This window comes from Delphinapterus leucas, chromosome 13, assembly GCF_059928025.1.
Source record: "Delphinapterus leucas isolate spDelLeu-1000000601 "Yukka" chromosome 13, BTC_Dleu_Yukka2, whole genome shotgun sequence".
Classification (NCBI taxonomy): domain Eukaryota; kingdom Metazoa; phylum Chordata; class Mammalia; order Artiodactyla; family Monodontidae; genus Delphinapterus; species Delphinapterus leucas.
Genome location: NC_143141.1, coordinates 55522721 through 55540155, shown reverse-complemented (window position 1 = coordinate 55540155; position 17435 = coordinate 55522721). Strand labels below are relative to the sequence as shown.

At 36.0% G+C, this 17435-nt stretch overlaps 1 protein-coding gene across 1 annotated transcript in view; it reads left to right on the top strand.

Moving 5' to 3' along the window:
• MSH2 (mutS homolog 2) overlaps nucleotides 1–16987 on the top strand; it is a 68670-nt gene extending 51683 nt beyond the window's left edge. Inside the window, exons 9-16 of the mRNA XM_022573905.3 lie at nucleotides 2201–2324; nucleotides 3775–3925; nucleotides 6329–6426; nucleotides 9447–9692; nucleotides 10787–10991; nucleotides 12231–12478; nucleotides 14305–14480; nucleotides 16535–16987. Coding sequence (XP_022429613.1) covers nucleotides 2201–2324; nucleotides 3775–3925; nucleotides 6329–6426; nucleotides 9447–9692; nucleotides 10787–10991; nucleotides 12231–12478; nucleotides 14305–14480; nucleotides 16535–16705 — 1419 coding nt within the window. The 3' untranslated portion in view covers nucleotides 16706–16987. The remainder of the gene's footprint in view (nucleotides 1–2200; nucleotides 2325–3774; nucleotides 3926–6328; nucleotides 6427–9446; nucleotides 9693–10786; nucleotides 10992–12230; nucleotides 12479–14304; nucleotides 14481–16534) is intronic.
• The last annotated feature ends 448 nt before the right edge of the window (nucleotides 16988–17435 follow it).

The following is a 17435-nucleotide window of genomic DNA, read 5'->3' as shown; positions in this document are numbered from 1 at the left end:
TATTCTTTTTATCTTGCTTTTTGATTTCATTATCCCGTTTTGGAGTTCTAAGCCTGGGTTTATTTTGTTCCATTTCCTTTGTGTAGTCTGGTGTAATGGGTGTGTGTGTTTCTGGAGCTAGGTGGGTGATAATCTGAAAGACAACTCGTAGAGGTCATTATGTTGTGTTTGTTAGAATACCTCAGTTCTAGGTTAGAACACTTAGTTGGGTGGTATGTTTTCTTATCCATTGTTTGGGAGGAGTAAGGCATTAGTGAAGGATACTCCATTTGGTGTGTGACCTAAGAGTGTTTACTAAGTTAGAGCTCAGTCATCACTTTCCCTTGCTTCACTGGGGTCTCCCAGCAGCATTTTCAGAATAGTATTCCCCCATCTGCGGAAGGAAAATATAAGGGCACCCCTCAACTTTCTACTCTCCAGGTTGGGATTATTAGTGAGATTTCTCAGGGTTTTGTTGACTCACCAGAGGATTTCTGGAAGGTGGGAGTGAGGATGGGAACTAAGCCTGGCTCAGCCTCACTTCTCTTTAAGTTTCATTGGAAGAAGGCAGTTCTGTAACACTGTCAATCCACCATTGTAGCATTATTTTTTTCCTTGGATTATCATAAGTCTTGGTTCTTGTTTCTAGATCATCTTCATTGTTTGTTTAAATAACTGTATAATATTCTAGCGATGTACGATTGTGCAAATATTGTGATGTTCTGTTATTTCCAGGTCTTGTTGTAACAGATAAATCTGTAGAGATTTTATTCATCCCTGTGTTGTTTGCTTCTGTTGAATTATTTCCTTAGATTGAATTCCCAGGAGTAGAATTGCTATGTCAGAGTATAACAAATATCTCTGAGTCTTGTCTCATATTGCTTTTTCTTTTTTAAAGGTTATAACAACTTAGATTCTCACCAGAAATGAATGAGTATACTAATTTCACTATAGCCTCATTAGTATTTGGTGATAGGGTTTTTCTTTTTCCTTAAAAAAAATAGCTATAGGCTTCTCTGGTGGCACAGTGGTTGAGAGTCCGCCTGCCGATGCAGGGGACACGGGTTCGTGCCCCGGTCTGGGAAGATCCCACATGCCGCGGAGTGGCTGGGCCCGTGAGCCGTGGCCTCTGAGCCTGCGCGTCCGGAGCCTGTGCTTCACAACGGGAGAGGCCACAACAGTGAGAGGCCCGCGTACCGCCAAAAAAAAAAAAAAAAAAAAAAAAAAGCTATAGAATAATATCTTAAGGTTGCTTAAATATTCATGTGTTTTATTATTATGGAGCTTTAGCAGTTTTCTGTGGCTTTAGTTTACTACTTATTTTCTCATCTGTGAGTTGTGTGTTTTTATGTCTGCCCATTTAATGGCTTGATGTTTTTCTCATACATGCAAACAAGTGCCATTTTATAAAAGAAAATGTCAACCTTTACATTTTTATATTTTGCAAAGCTATTTTTACAAATCTTTTGCCTTTTAAAAAATTAGGTTTGTTTGAAATTTTAGTGTATTATATAATTAAATCTTTTGTTGGTTTAAATTGAGAAAGTTATTTGATTAACGTTTTATTCTCTTATTTTGCTAGCTTTCTGTATTGTGATTTTATTTCCCTATTGTGGTGTTCAATTTTGGTATGTGAAGAAGGTGTGCTCTGATTAAGTGAATAGTAATTGGGAGGAATTTATATCAATCTCACTTACTGAAGTTTTAAAAATCTTGTCTTTTTTAAAAAATTAGGTCTTTTCAATAGTTCTTAATGTCTATAAGGATAGGATTCATTCTTTTTAAAAAATATTCTTTCATAATTTGTCTGTTCAAGTTTTAGTCATTTTGTTTCAAAAAGGGATTTCAAGAGCTAACTTTTCGAGATTCCTAAGATGGATCCTTGATTTGGGCAAAAACTACACATTCTGTTACAGTCTTTAAATATTGCTTAGGGAAAAATATAAATAAAAATAATGAATACTGTTAGGGACAAAATTATCATCAGCGCTATGTTTCATATGAATAATTTTTCTATATCCAGAGATCTAAGCTCCTAATAAACAGAACTCTTTATATCTGTTAATATATAGAAACTCCTTATAGTGTGACTGAGTAACTTATGGATAGTGAATCATTTAACTCAAAACATTAGTGAATTTTAAATTAAGCAAAATACTTTCATGACTTCCATCTTTACCCATCATTGATAAAATTTAGCTACTCTTTGTTCTGTCTCTAGGTGGAAAACCATGAATTCCTTGTAAAACCTTCATTTGATCCTAACTTGAGTGAATTAAGAGAAATAATGGATGACTTAGAAAAGAAGATGCAGTCAACATTAATAAGCGCAGCTAGAGAACTAGGTAAGAATGGGTTCTTGGAGATTTGAATAATTCTTTTGTCTACATAGTATCCATACTGGAGCCAGAATTGCTTTCCTAGAAGACACAATTGATCTTGCCACTTCCTTGTTTAAAGTGCCAGCCCCCTTTTCTACTGAATAAAATTACAGTCACATAAAGTCTACATACAGGGTTCTCTACATCTGGAGCCTGGCCTCCCCTTCAGATTCTTCTCTTACTAATTTCCCTAATCCCACGTTCCTGCCAGATAAATCACCCTACATGCCCTTGCATCGTGTCTTTTAAATAAGACCTGTTTTAAATGTTACCTCCTCTATAAGCCTAATTCTACTAGGAATAGTTCATTGATTTGGCTTTGGGGTTCCCAAGCACTTCATTAATATCAACTTAAAAAAAATTATTAGATTTAAATTCCCTGGATTATCAGTTCCCTAATTAGTCTCACACTGTTTTGTTCTCTTTTGCTCTGAATTTATAAACCTTTGTTCTGAGCATCTCTCACATGTATGTTGAACAAATAAATCTTAGCATAGTAGAAGACCCCTCAGAGCAGCAATACTCTTGTATATGCCCATACCAACATATATAAAAATTTTTACAAAAAGTTTCCTTGGAGAGTCCTTATATGAACTAGATCCTAGATTTAAGAATCTTTGCCTTGAAGGATATTGACATTTACCCTCCTCATTTCATAGATCTCTCCATGTTCTCTCTATGTCTCTTTCCTCTCTGGTCAAGTGAGGTCTGTCTTTAGTTGTTTGCTGCTTCTAACATTCCATAGTCATGTTTTAGCAAATAAATTTGTAGATAGTATCTCTCTCTTCTGGTTTGGGGTCTAAAGATCACAATGATGAATGAGATTATGAGGACAGGACAAACATAAAAACTCAAAAATCTTAGGTGCATAAAGTCTAGCTGATTGGTCATTGCTTGTTTTGTGAAGCTTGTATAAGCACGAAGTATATGTCCTAGTTTTTCTAGGGCTTCATTGTCAGAGTCTCAAGTTTTTGTTTGGAAAGTATATTTGTTTTCTTTAATTATACTCGATTAGTTCCAGAGAAATGCTTTGGTTAACTAAAGAACCCTCAGCAGAACTCCTCAAGGACAGTGACCATTTCTTATCTACCCTCATGCCCACAGCATCTCAGAACAGTGTGTGTTACCCACTGCTGGTGCTCTGCAGCCTTGGTTGGGTTTACCTAGAAAGGCCTCCGCATCAGAAGCTAACATTAATAAGGGGGTTTAAGTATTTTCATGTAGTTTTTTGAGTGAAGTAAGTGAAGTAGGATGTGCATCTTTCCCAGTTGGATAATATTAATAATTTCCAGTATGCTGTCATGTAATAAAAGTGTATTTTTCACTATTTAGATTTAAGTGTTTTAAACACTTACATTGAAAATGGCTGTAGATATCTATGACATACTTTTTCTTTTTTTTCCTGATCATGAAGGCTTGGATCCTGGCAAACAGATTAAACTGGATTCCAACACACAATTTGGATATTATTTTCGCGTAACATGCAAGGAAGAAAAAGTCCTTCGTAATAATAAAAATTTCAGTACAGTAGATATCCAGAAGAATGGTGTTAAATTTACGAACAGGTTTGTAAGCCTATGTTAAATTAAGTCTTTACTAGTCCCATGAAACTATTCTCTGATGAAATGTGAATGTTCTAAGGTAAGGAAGTTTTACCATATTTATTGTTAATATAAGGCATAAGATAAGATTGAAGCTTTTTTTCCCTTACAAGAGGTTGGTCAGGTATCCCAACACCACTTGTTAAATAATTCATTTTTTCCTCATTGACTGAAATGGCACTTTGGGTCTATTTTTAAGATTATTTTTTCATGTATGTCTCTTACCATCCTTTTATCAGTATGAAATACATTGTATTACATTTATTTTATGTTTCCATATCTATTACAGTTAGTTCCCCTTCATATCTCTGTTAGTTATTTTCACATTTATTTTTTCTGAGAAAACTTTGTTATCCCTGATCATTAAATTCTTCTGGTATATCAGTTGGTTGTATCATTTAGTTTAGGGAGATGTCTACCAGCCTTAATAAGGCCATTCATTAGACTACAGCTTTTTAAAAAAAAAAAAAAATGTGTTCCTTGTTGTAAAAAATCTTACCAGTTTTTTTCTGCGTTTTCTCTTGCTGATGTTAGGAAGTTCCTGAGGCAGATTATTCATGGGTGAAAAAAGAATTATTTAAAAATAAATCTTCTGTGACTGGTAGAGTGAGGGCATTTATCCTTTCTCTTCTGTAATGTTCTAGAACTTATGGCCAGCCTTACTCCCACCCTCCTGAATATTCTTAGTATTTACAGCTAACTTTTGTATATATGATCCTCTTTCCATTTATTTAGTAAGTGTTTTGAGTGTCTGTTACATGTAGACATTATTCTAGGTGTTCAGACAACCTAGTAATGAAAATAGTCAGTCTGTTTAGTTTGTTTCTCATAACAGCTCTCTGAGATAAACAGGACAGGTTAAAGTTCTCTTCACTTTTTAGATGGAGAAACTGAAACTCCAGTTCCCCAGGATTGGACAGCTAGTAACAATAGATACTCTAACCTGGATCTTCTGTTGCCAGATTTATTAGTTGCTGTTTCTCAATCACACTGTATCCCTGATTCAAGAAATTTATATATGTTATAATTAACCAGTGGGTGACTGGAAGATGATTATAACACCTCAGAAGTTCAGCCTTACCTAAGCCAAAATATATAGAGAGGTTGAACTGACCACAGTGGTTCCAAAAGTTGTGAAAAATTCATTCGTTCATTCATTCATTGCTTGTTGTCAACAGATTGCTTGCTGTGGATCATATAATTGTCCTTCTTAAAAACCTCCAGTGTCTGTCATCCAGAAAAATTTTAAATCTTTACTATAACCCGTACAATCTGATTCCTGCCCACCTCTTCTTTTCTGTCTGTCAGCTCTCCCCGTCACACAGCAGTCTCACTTTTATAATGTCTTTGCTTCTTTCTTTTCTTCCTTTAATTCTTTCCAGTTGCCTGTTTCATAGTCTTTTTGTGCCAATGTACCATTCTCAAGCTGTATATGCATGTTATAGCATTCGCTGGTTCCATCATGTTCACAATTATTGCCTTGATTGACTAATACCGCCCTCCTTCTGATAAGTACTTCCCCCTCTTTCTTGTATCCTCTGTGACCCCCTCATCTTGTCTTTTTGTTTTTAATTTCATTCCCTTCCTTTGATACCAGTGAATATTTTTTCTCTATTCTCATCTTCAGCAATTTTTATTTCAACCTTTAATTTTCATTTACTCTTCAAATTGCTCAGTAAGATTGTTTTCAAAACATTTACCTTACTTCGACAACTTTCAGTATCAAAGACCGTTTCCTACAGTAATGAGAGAAACTGTGTGTGGGGGTGTGTGTTATTTATTTTTTAATCAAAGTATAGCTGATTTACAATATTATATTAATTTCAGGAATACAGCATAGTGATTCAGTATTTTTATAGTTTATACTCCATTAAAAGTTATTATGAGATAATGGCTATAATTCCTTGTGCTGTACAATATATCCTTGTTGCCTTATCTATTTTATACATAGTAGTTTCTATCTCTTAATCCTATATCCCTAATTTCCCCCTCTCCCCACTGGTAACCACTAGTTTGTTTTCTATATCTGTGTCTGTTTCTGTTTTGCTGTATACATTCATTTGTTTTATTTTTTAGCTTCCATTTAAATATTTTAGAAAAGGTCACAGGCCAGAATTTTACTCAAGGGAATAATTGTTATAGCAAGAATACTATTGGTGCCATTGGGCCATTCCAAACAGCATAAATGTTAATACACTGAATTCCAGCCACATCCGCCCCTAATGAGTTGCCCATTTTCTACTGATATTTCGATTTTAATTGTTTTGATGCTTTATAGGATAATACTCTGGATATATTTTATATAGTGCACATTATCTCCAGTAGATGTTTTAATATTTTTAATAATACCATTATCTTGATTTGCAGTAAATTGACTTCTCTCAATGAAGAGTATACCAAAAATAAAACCGAATATGAGGAAGCCCAGGATGCCATTGTTAAGGAAATTGTCAATATTTCTTCAGGTAAATTTAATAGAACCAATACATTAAATGTTGAAGGTTTGTGGCAACCCTACCTTGTCAAATGATGGTTAGCATCTTTTAGCAATAAAGTATTTTTTAATTTAAGGTATATACTTTTTTTGTTATTGCACACTTATAGACTACAGTATAGTGTAAATGTAACTTTTATGTGCACTGTGAAACCAGAACATTTGTGTGTTGCTTTATTGTGACATTCCCTTTATTGCGGTGGTCTGGAACTGAACCTGCAATATCTCCAAGGTATACCTGTAGTAGTCTTGAAAAAAATGTTTGACCTGGGGCTTCCCCGGTGGTGCAGTGGTTGAGAGTCCGCCTGCCGATGCAGGGGACACGGGTTCGTGCCCCGGTCCGGGAAGATCCCACATGCCGCGGAGCCTGCGCGTCCGGAGCCTGTGCTCCGCAACAGGAGAGGCCACAACAGTGAGAGGCCCGCGTAGCGCAAAAAAAAAGAAAAAAGAAAAAAAATGTTTAACCTGAATAGTAACAAGAAGAAAAAAAATTGGATAAATTTAGATTGTGGGACATACTTTTTAAGGCCTGCACTCTTTAAAAATGTCAGTGTCATGGAAGCAAAGAAGGAATGGGCAGGTTCTGTTCCAGATTAAAGGATACTTAAAGTGACAGAACAGTCAAAGGCAGAGGATGATCCTTGATTGGATCCAGTACTAGGGTTTGGAATTGGGGACTAGCTATAAAGGACACTATTGGGACAAATTGGCAAAGTTTAATATGAGATAATATGATATTGGTGTCACATTTCTTGGGTGTGCATAGTGATTAAGTAGGAAGATGTCCTTGTTCTCAGGTTATGTGTGCTGGATTATTTAGGGGTAGTAAGTTATTTAAAAAGTATAAGCGTGTATAATTCTGTAAATTGTTTTACTGTTACAAATTTTTATAGTAAATCAGAAAGAAACATAAAACTTTTAAAGGGTTTTAGTATACTTTATATATTTCTGTTGAGATGAATGAGATTTGTAAAGATTACATTTTTGCTTGGTGGTATCAGATTGCTGTAGCATGGTAATCTTCTAGTTGAATTATGTTCCTAGCCTAGATTGCATTTGTAAGGACCCTAAAAAACACTACATATATTCAAACTGGGAGTCTTCCCCCAAAATAATATTAACTAATATTCATTAAATACCTAGTAGCTTAAAGCTGCTAGATTTTAACATTTAAATTGAAGGTTTTGTATTTGGATTCACCTTGAATTTAAATGAAACCTCTTCTTGGTCTAATACACACATTATAAACTATGTTTATTAAAAATGTAATAGATCATTTTTGTAATTTATCTTGCTCTTAAACCAGAAAAGGTGATGCTGTGAAGAGCCAGGTGTTGTGAGATACCAAATATAGACTCTTGATTAAGAGGCTTTTGGTTTTCTTTTATTATAAACCTATTCTTGTTGGTATGTTAGAAATTTTATGAGTTAAAGTAATTATGAAAGTACTAATATTTAAGTAATTCTCACAGGTTCCTATTGCTATATGATAGGGTAGTATGATGAACTCTCCCCCTCTCCCCCCCTTTTTAATATGTTAGGTAAAACAGGAATAAATTTAAAAGTGGTTTAAATTCATAAGTTAATTTTTATTTTCAAAAAATATTTTATCACTTTTATGGGGAACAAGGGAATCAGAGATTAGTCAGATTTTCTGCCATTTGATTAAACTCATAATGTTGTATTTTTCTAAAACTAAACAGTGTTCTCTTGATTGTCTTTTGAAGCTTTTGACACATTGATGTCCATGTGATAGTTCCGTGTGAGCCATGTGTCTGTTATACCAGCCCCTCCAACCTATTAAAATTTTAGAATCTATTCTGAAAATTTTGACCATTTTTATTGCCTAATCATGCTTTGCCTAGCATGTGTCAGGGACTGTTTAATGTATGTAATAGCTTTTAGTTTTACTGCTCTAGCAGAGTGGAATCTTGTTGAAAGTGTTTTAAGAGACAATTATGGAACTGAATTTATGCTAAAATTTAACTGCATGGGAGAAAAACCTCAAGTAACAATCTTGACAGTCACATTATATCTTATTACCTAGTGGTTTGCACGTTTCTTAGGATAATTGTGAAATGCCATCCTGGTTTCAGACTCTTAAAATTTAGAATTGTGCCTCACATATCACTGCACCCTGCTTTTCTTACCTTATCAATATATCATGAAAGCTTTTCCATAGAAGCTTTTTCTTGTTAGTTTTTTTTTTTTAACCTCTACCTCATTTCCTTATATAAGCAGCTATGCACATTTTTTTTTTTTTTTTTTTTTTTTGAGAACAGGCCATTTATTTTGTAGAACATTTCTCAGTTTGAGTTTGTCTGATGTTTCCTCATGATTGTTTTCAGGTGATACAGTTTTGTCTGGAATACGCAGACGTTACTGTTGTCTGTGGATTCATATTAAGGGGCACATGATGTCTTTTGCCGTATCATTGGTGATGTTAACTTTTGCTGCGTGTGGGTTTCTCTAGTTGCCGTGAGCTGGGGGCTACTCTTCGTTGCAGTGTGCAGCCTTCTCGTTGTGGTGGCTTCTTTTGTTGCGGAGCACGGGCTCTAGGCACGCCGCCTGTAGTAGCTGTGGAACATGGGCTTAGTTGCTCTGCAGCATGTGGGATCTTCCTGGACCAGGGACTGAACGGTGTCCCGGCATTGGCAGGCCGTTTCTTAACCACTGCACCACCAGGGAAGTCCAAGCATCTATGCACTTTTATATTTTAATGGATCTTGGTAAGGGAGGGCATCATAGTCTATTTTTGAAATCTGTTCATAGTAAGGGAAAATGTGACAACACATTTTAACCTCATGTTAAGTTTTAGGTGTTCCTTTCATGTTTAGTTCTGGCAAACCTCGGTTAGTTTTTAAAAATTATATAAATTAGGAAATGGTTTTTGAATTCCCAAATGGAGGAGGGTTGAATTTATTCTTATAGCTGCTTATATGTACTTTTTCTTATCCAATATTCCTGTGTACCTTTTCTGTTTTTATATAGGCTATGTAGAACCGATGCAGACACTAAATGATGTGTTAGCTCAGCTAGATGCTGTTGTTAGCTTTGCTCACGTGTCCAATGGAGCACCTGTTCCATATGTACGGCCGGTCATTTTGGAGAAAGGACAAGGGAGAATTATACTGAAAGCATCCAGACATGCTTGTGTTGAAGTTCAAGATGAAGTTGCATTTATTCCTAATGATGTTCACTTTGAAAAAGATAAACAGGTGTTCCACATCATTACTGGTAAAAAAACCTAGTTTATGGGCTTTTTGCGGGTAATGTTTCCCATTTATTATGTTGGAGTGGAAATATATTTTAAGTTGATGAAGAAAATCCTAGTCCTTGATGTTAGAAAAAGAACGTTCATTCTAGTTAGTAGTATATTAATAATATATGAATGAATGAATGAATAAATAAATATATGTGAACAGAATGAAACCCCTGTTCCAGGGGTTCAGTGCATTTAAAAATGAACATCTCTTCATCCTCCAAGCTTACCTTTGGGCCAAACCTTTCAATAGTGAGGTCATTGAAAGTCAAGCAGAATTAGGTGCTGGAATGACCTCAGCTTAGGGTAGCAATTCTTTAAAAGACATGAAACTATATTCATGTGAAACTCGAAAAAAGTAGACTTGTATATAGACTAAGGTAGCTTGTCTCAAACTAAAGGGTTTTGAGAGATCTTAACAAGATTCTAGAAAATAAAAGTGTTAGGGTGCAGGGGTGATAGGAGTCTTTGGGCAAATGTGTTTGGGAAACAGTCAGTGATTGTATTTTATTTCCCCAAATGGATTTTCAAGTTGTTCATATAATCTAACACCATTAGTCGGTAAATTGCACATTTTCCAAAAGTAGGGTCATGTCTTTGGGTTTTAGTGTGGAATTTACTTGATTTGAAGGATTTGATCATACTGATTCATTCTCTGATAGATGCATTTATTAATGAATTATAGTGTTTAGTTAATTAATCAGTTAGGCCTGTACTGTTTTCTGAATGTCATAAAATTATCCTGCAGGCAGCTTTGTGAGCTGTGGGGAAGTGGTCTGTATGTTCTTTCTAGACCATAGTCAAATTATAGGTAAGATATATTTTTCATGGGTCCTCTTGAAGAAGGGCACAGCATAGGCTTGTCTGAAGAGAAAATAGCATTGTTTCAGGGACCTAGTATAAGGCAGGAACTCTGTTCATGCCTTTGGGCAGCCTGTGGTCTGCTTCTTGTATGTCATATCACATGACCTAGGTAATTAGTCACTGATGTGCAATTTAGGAGTAATATTCAATTTATTAGTAGCAAAAATAAGTTAATAATCTTGCTTGTTGATATCATGTTTTGTAGGTCCCAACATGGGAGGTAAATCAACATATATTCGCCAGACTGGGGTGGTAGTTCTTATGGCCCAGATTGGGTGTTTTGTGCCATGTGAGTCAGCAGAAGTGTCCATTGTGGACTGCATCTTGGCCCGGGTAGGGGCTGGTGACAGTCAGTTGAAAGGAGTCTCCACATTCATGGCTGAAATGTTAGAAACTGCTTCTATTCTCAGGTGAGTTCATTTCCCAGTCTCCTGAAAATAGAAATGGATGTCTCTGTCCTTTGAAAAGTAAATTTGCAGGTTCATCTATAAAACATCTGTGATCTTTTATCTAGTTTAATAGTTTTCCTGTGAGCTTTCTGCACTTTATATTATCTTAAAAGGGTGACTGGCGATAGTTGTGGAAAGCTTCTTTGATTTTTAATGTTGTCTTCTTAAGGTTTCTGGTAGTTGTTCACCTTATGAATCTCCCCACTGCCATGCTTTTGCTTACGCTGTTCACACTACCCGGAATGGTCCTTCCCTGCTGTTTACCCAAGTCCTTTCTAATCTTTACAGGCCCATAATGACAGAAATTCTACTTCTCTGATGACTTTCCTTGTCACATGTGCCTAAGGTCATGGGTGTTTCTTCGAACTCTTTGACATGCCTGTAATTTATTAGCTTTTAATTTTAGAGTTTATGAAATCTCTTGTCTTTATTTCATTTTTAGGAGCTTCTTTGAAGACAGGGAGGCTATGCCTTCTATTTCTTGGAGTCTTCTAAAGTACTTTGCATATAGTAGATCCTTAATAAATTATGCTTTGATTATTGTTTGTGGGGAATTATAGAAGTGATACAAATGTTCAGTAATTAGTCAATAAGTTAATATGCATAACTTAAAAAATTAAAGAAATAAGCAAAAGGTGTCAGTGGCATTTCATGGAGAAAGAAAGAAATGACCAATAAGCACATGAAGAACTGTCAAATTCTCTAATTAAAAAAAAGTTCCCCTCCTTTCATTTGGTTAAAGAGAAAATAAAATGCTAATATCTGGTGCTGGTAGGGCTGTGGCAGGCACACAGATTCACGTGACCACCAGCCGTGTATGCGAGTGTTCGTGTCACCACACCCTTGTCCCATCTTCTTGTGGCATTATTTTTTTTAATCTTGACTGATTTGATTGTTAAGAAATGAATGATAGCTGCTTTATTTGGAAATTCTTAGATTACAGCTAATGAGATTGGTAATTTAAAAAATATTTATTCACCATTTGTTTCCTCTTATGTCAGTTGTTTGTTCATGTCCATGCCCATTTTCTTACTGAAGTTTTAGTGCTTTTCATTGACCTTATTGAATTTTTGTATATATTAAGATAATTAATCTGTTACATTTGTGGCACATCTTTCCCATTGTATTGCCTTAATTTTGTTGTTTGCATTACCACATGCTATATATCATGGGAAATTTTCATATAATTATGTGTTTCAGGTCTGCAACCAAAGATTCTTTAATAATCATAGATGAATTGGGAAGAGGAACCTCTACCTATGACGGATTTGGGTTAGCGTGGGCTATATCAGAGTACATTGCAACAAGGATCCGTGCTTTTTGCATGTTTGCAACCCATTTTCATGAACTTACTGCCTTGGCCAATCAGATACCAACTGTTAATAATCTACATGTCACAGCACTAACTACTGAAGAGACCTTAACTATGCTTTATCAGGTGAAGAAAGGTGAGTGCATACCACTGGTGTACTGTAAATTCGGTGTTCCTATCCTTGGAATCATTAGTAATTGCCTTATTCTGCATTAGGATGAATTATTGATGTTTTTACAGAACACATTTACCTCTTAATTTACAGACTGGGGACAGGGACGTGGTATGTTATCTATATTTCTATGTGTCATGGTAGAACCACTCATTTTAAAAAGGTCACAGAAAGGACTGATCTGCACTTTTGAACATCGTCACAGGGGTTTTGTTCTACCTCCCATGGCAGCATGTTTTCTTGTCAAATTAGCTACCTGATAGTAACAATAAGCTTTGAAGTTCTGAGGCTCTAGGTGTTACTGTTTAATAAACTGTCATAATCATCGGATTATATTTTTAAGAATGTGTTATATAACAGGTTCATTTAAAGCTGGGGTCTCCAGAAACCTTGAAATTGTTAGTAGTTATCAGGTAAGGAATGACTTATTTGTTGGCATTTCATCCTTTGAGAAAAGTTTGTCATTAGTGGACCTGGCAGCTAATCAGATGACTGCGTTGATGAGATTAACATACTGTAAAGTTTTTATTGCTTTAACATTTCACCAGTCGTCAGAATAGCTTTTTCAGATGGCTCTCTGATTTTCCATGAATGCGTTTTTCTGCATCAGTTGGTTGCACATAAATGAGATTATTTTTGATTCTTTGTTGCTTATGCTTCTTAGGAATCCTTCTGAGTTACTGTTTGCATTGTTGTTGATAGAGAATATAGATAACTCTTGGTTGGACATGGCATTTAGCATGAAGTTGAGGTTTTGCTTTTAAAAGGTGTTTTGTGTGAGAAAGAAATGGGTTCAGGGCTTCCCTGGTGGCGCAGTGGTTGGGAGTCCGCCTGCCGATGCGGGGGACACGGGTTTGTGCCCTGGTCCGGGAGGATCCCACATGCCGCGGAGCGGCTAGGCCTTTGAGTCATGGCCGCTGAGCCTGCGCGTCCGGAGCCTCTGCTCCGCGGCGGGAGAGGCCACAGCTGTGAGAGGCCCGCGTACCGCCAAAGAAAAAAGAAATGGATTCAAAGTATTAAAAAAGACCAGGTGAAATTTGGAGACGATAGGAACAGGTTCCTCCTTCACTAAACATCCTCCTTGGATGTTTATCAAACACTTGCTTCTATTTTATTTTTGTTTCTCTAAGCTGTGCAGAATATCCAGCTCCAGAATGCATGGGATATATAACTAGGCTAAAGGAAAATTTACGGTTGAGGCAAAAATGGGAGCTCCATGATGACACTGTGAGCATCACTGGTATTTAACATTTGGAAGGAATGTCTTAAGTCAGTTTATTTTCTGCAAATGTGGGTGAAGTTAACATACCTAGTCTAAAAATTTACTAGACTAGATTTGGGTCAAAAATTTCATTGTCATTTGAAATACATTTTGAATTAAATACTCCTCCTAATTGTGACACTTTACATTTATCTTTTTTTTCCACAGTACTTTAGTTCCTCCCTTATGAAATGAGAAAACCTCAGAGATATTGTGTTGATTAATTTTTCTTCCGATTCAGATATTTGTCTAGGCTTTTGAGGACTATCTGTCAAGGCTTTTCTCTGCTATTTTTATTTTTCCTACTACATTTGTCGAGGATACAATATAGCACTGTGTGCCAAGTTATAACCACTTTTCACTGGAGGCTTAGTTAAAATTTCCTTAAGTTACTCTGAAACATTTGGCTTATGTATTTGAAATAATACAAAGTTAAGTTTCCTAATGACAAAGTGAGAAAGTAAGTTCCATTTGCATAAATTGCTGTCTCTTCCTACCCTGCCCCTCACACGCCTCAAATTTCTTACAGGTGTCTGTGATCAGAGTTTTGGGATTCACGTTGCTGAGCTTGCTAATTTCCCCAGGCATGTAATAGAGTGTGCTAAACAAAAAGCCCTGGAACTAGAGGAGTTTCAGAATATTGGGAAACCACAGGAATGTGATGAAATGGAACCAGCAGCAAAGAGGTGCTATCTGGAAAGAGAGGTTTGTCAAATTATTTTTGTAGTTATTTTTTTCCTGTATGATTCTAATGTTTACTTATTGAACATTCATTATTGGTTTCCACTTACATTTCTTTGCACGGTAAAGAATCCATCTGTATCATTTTGGTTTCACCACTGCACACATCTGCACAATTGAAAGATAGCATTTCAAGTACCAGATTTCAAAAGTAGGAGGATAGGAATATTAGTGTAGGTTAAAATACATAATTCAAAGGAGTTATAGAGGTCCATGCACATCTTTGATTACTTGTAAACAAATAGATCGAGTTCACTTAAATTACATATTTACTCAGTGCTTAGCTAAGATGATGAAGAAATGATCACAGTTCCTTCCCTCCAGTTGTTTAGAAACTAGTTGGGCAGGTAGTAATAGTGAGCATGTCATAGAGAATTATGACAAATGTTTACTCAGGAAAGCTCTCTGTGGGCAGGATGTTTCAGTTCTTGTGGGAGCAGTGGATCTTAAGTTAGGCCTTCTGAGTGGTGGGTGAAATTTAGATGTTCACACAGAAAGGTATAAGCATATGCCCAGTGGATTTTTTAAAAATTAAAGGATTATTAGTTTTCTGTAATAACGAAAATAAAAGAATCTTAATTTACATCTAGGTCCTGGCAGCACTTACTGTGATTATGCATTGTGACAACCTCTTGTCACATTGTTAACTTTTTAAAAATTTTTTTATTTTTTTAATTTTTTTTGCGGTACGCGGGCCTCTCGCTGTTGTGGCTTCTCCCGTTGCGGAGCACAGGCTCCGGATGCGCAGGCTCAGCGGCCATGGCTCGTGGGCCTAGCCGCTCCGCGGCATGTGGGATCTTCCCGGACTGGGGCAGCAACCCATGTCCCCTGCATCGGCAGGCGGACTCTCAACCACTGTGCTACCAGGGAAGCCCACATTGTTAGCTTTTACCTGGTGAATTTTTTGTTGTTCTTACTTGAAGGATAGATGATGTTACAATAATAGATGATGTGTATGGTTTTGGGGCTTAAAAGATAAGGTTTTATCTGTTGTACCTATACAAGCAGGAGATATGTATTATAACTTGTTAATAGTTTTAAGTAGGGAAGGTTGCCATCCTGGATATGAAACGGTCTTGGTATCAGCCCCACAGCTATCCATGATCCAGGATTAGGTAGGCTCCTTTGTGTAAATAATTCCTAATTAGAATACAAGTCATATACTATTGATATTATTAATTACAATGAATTTTTAAAAAATGTTAAGCTAAGGGAGACATATAACAGAATTATCGATGTTACTCAATCTAGATTTTATTTTTTGGGAAAAAGAGGCACTTGTTATTTAATAGAGATGTGTTTCTTCTCTATCGTATCATTTGGATTATCTACCTTTCACCTCTAAGGTACATATTACTAACTGGCTCCCTGGTAAAAAGCAGACTTTTCAGTTCAGCTTCACATGCAGTAATAAACATTATATCCTTTGTCAGGCACTGTTCTTAGCACTTTGCACTCTTTAACTCTTTAATTCTCACAACAGCCCTGTGTGGTTGGTAATATTATTGTCCCCATTTTACGGATGAGGAATGTGTGTTAAGGAATTAGCCCACGGGTCACATAGCAAGTAATAACCATGTTCTTTAGAATGGCAATAACTAGGCAGTAAAATAAACGAAGAAACATCCCATGTGTGTATGAGTATTAAATTTTCAGTGACTGTTTATGCCTTATAGTGTTTGTAAACCTTGAGTTCTTTTTCCCCCAGAAGGTTAAGTTTATATATTAGTTATAAAAGCTGAGGGATTTGGGAACTACTAAAATATTCAGTTTCTTTGGCATTAGCAGCTGAAAATATATTTATAAATATCCTTTTCATGACTTGCTATGAAGAAATACAGTCAACTAAGGCCTTTGCTATAAATTCTAGATGATGCACACTTAAAACTTAAAGAATGTTGTTTAAATATTGGGTGGAGTGTTTAGATTGAAATTATAATGGGGCAATTCATTACTATTTAATGTGACTTTTAGAAAAGTCATTTTAAAGACTAATGAAATGTTCACATGTTTTTCAGCAAGGTGAAAAAATTATTCAAGAGTTTTTATCCAAGGTGAAGCAAGTGCCCTTTACTGAAATGTCAGAAGAAAACATCGTAATGAAGTTAAAACAGCTGAAAGCTGAGGTGATAGCAAAGAATAATCGTTTTGTAAATGAAATAATTTCAAGAATAAAGGTAACTACATGAGTAAATTCCACTAATGGAATGAAGATAGTATTGATAAGCTGTTGTCTGTAATGCTTTTGTACTGTTTTATATTAGCCCTTTTTCCATAGTGTTAGCAATTGATGTCCATGGGATATCAAGATAATAAAATATTTAGTATACCTTGCTCTACCTGAGTATATTTTCAAAGATCTTTATTTTGAAAAATGAGAGCTGTAACTGAGGAATACTTAAATGGACATGGGCAATAGTAGGCAATATGTTGAATTTTATAAATAAAGTCATGTAGTTTTTAGAATTTGATATGTGTTGTATTTCTTTGTGATAAGACTTTTACACATGTTCCCGAATGGTACGGAAGAAACAAGTAGCCCAGAGACTTTGTAAAAAAGTAAGGGATCTTAAAGCTAGAAGGAAGCATGGAACCCATTTCCAGTGATTCCCCACAGTGTCCATCTGTTGGCATGAGCCAGGTTGGCTGCATATGTGTTAGCCAAGGAACTTACAATAAATCCAGGGTCCTAGTGTGATCCTCCAGCCCATCTGCCATTCTCCCACCCCAAGTCTGTGATGAGATTTAGAAATCTGGGCTTTAACAAAATCTTTCAGATTGAGAATGCTGATTTAGTATACCTTTTTTTTTTTTTTTTTTTTTTTTTGCGGTACGCGGGCCTCTCACTGTTGTGGCCTCTCCCGTTGCAGAGCACAGGCTCCGGACGTGCAGGCTCAGCAGCCATGGCTCACGGGCCCA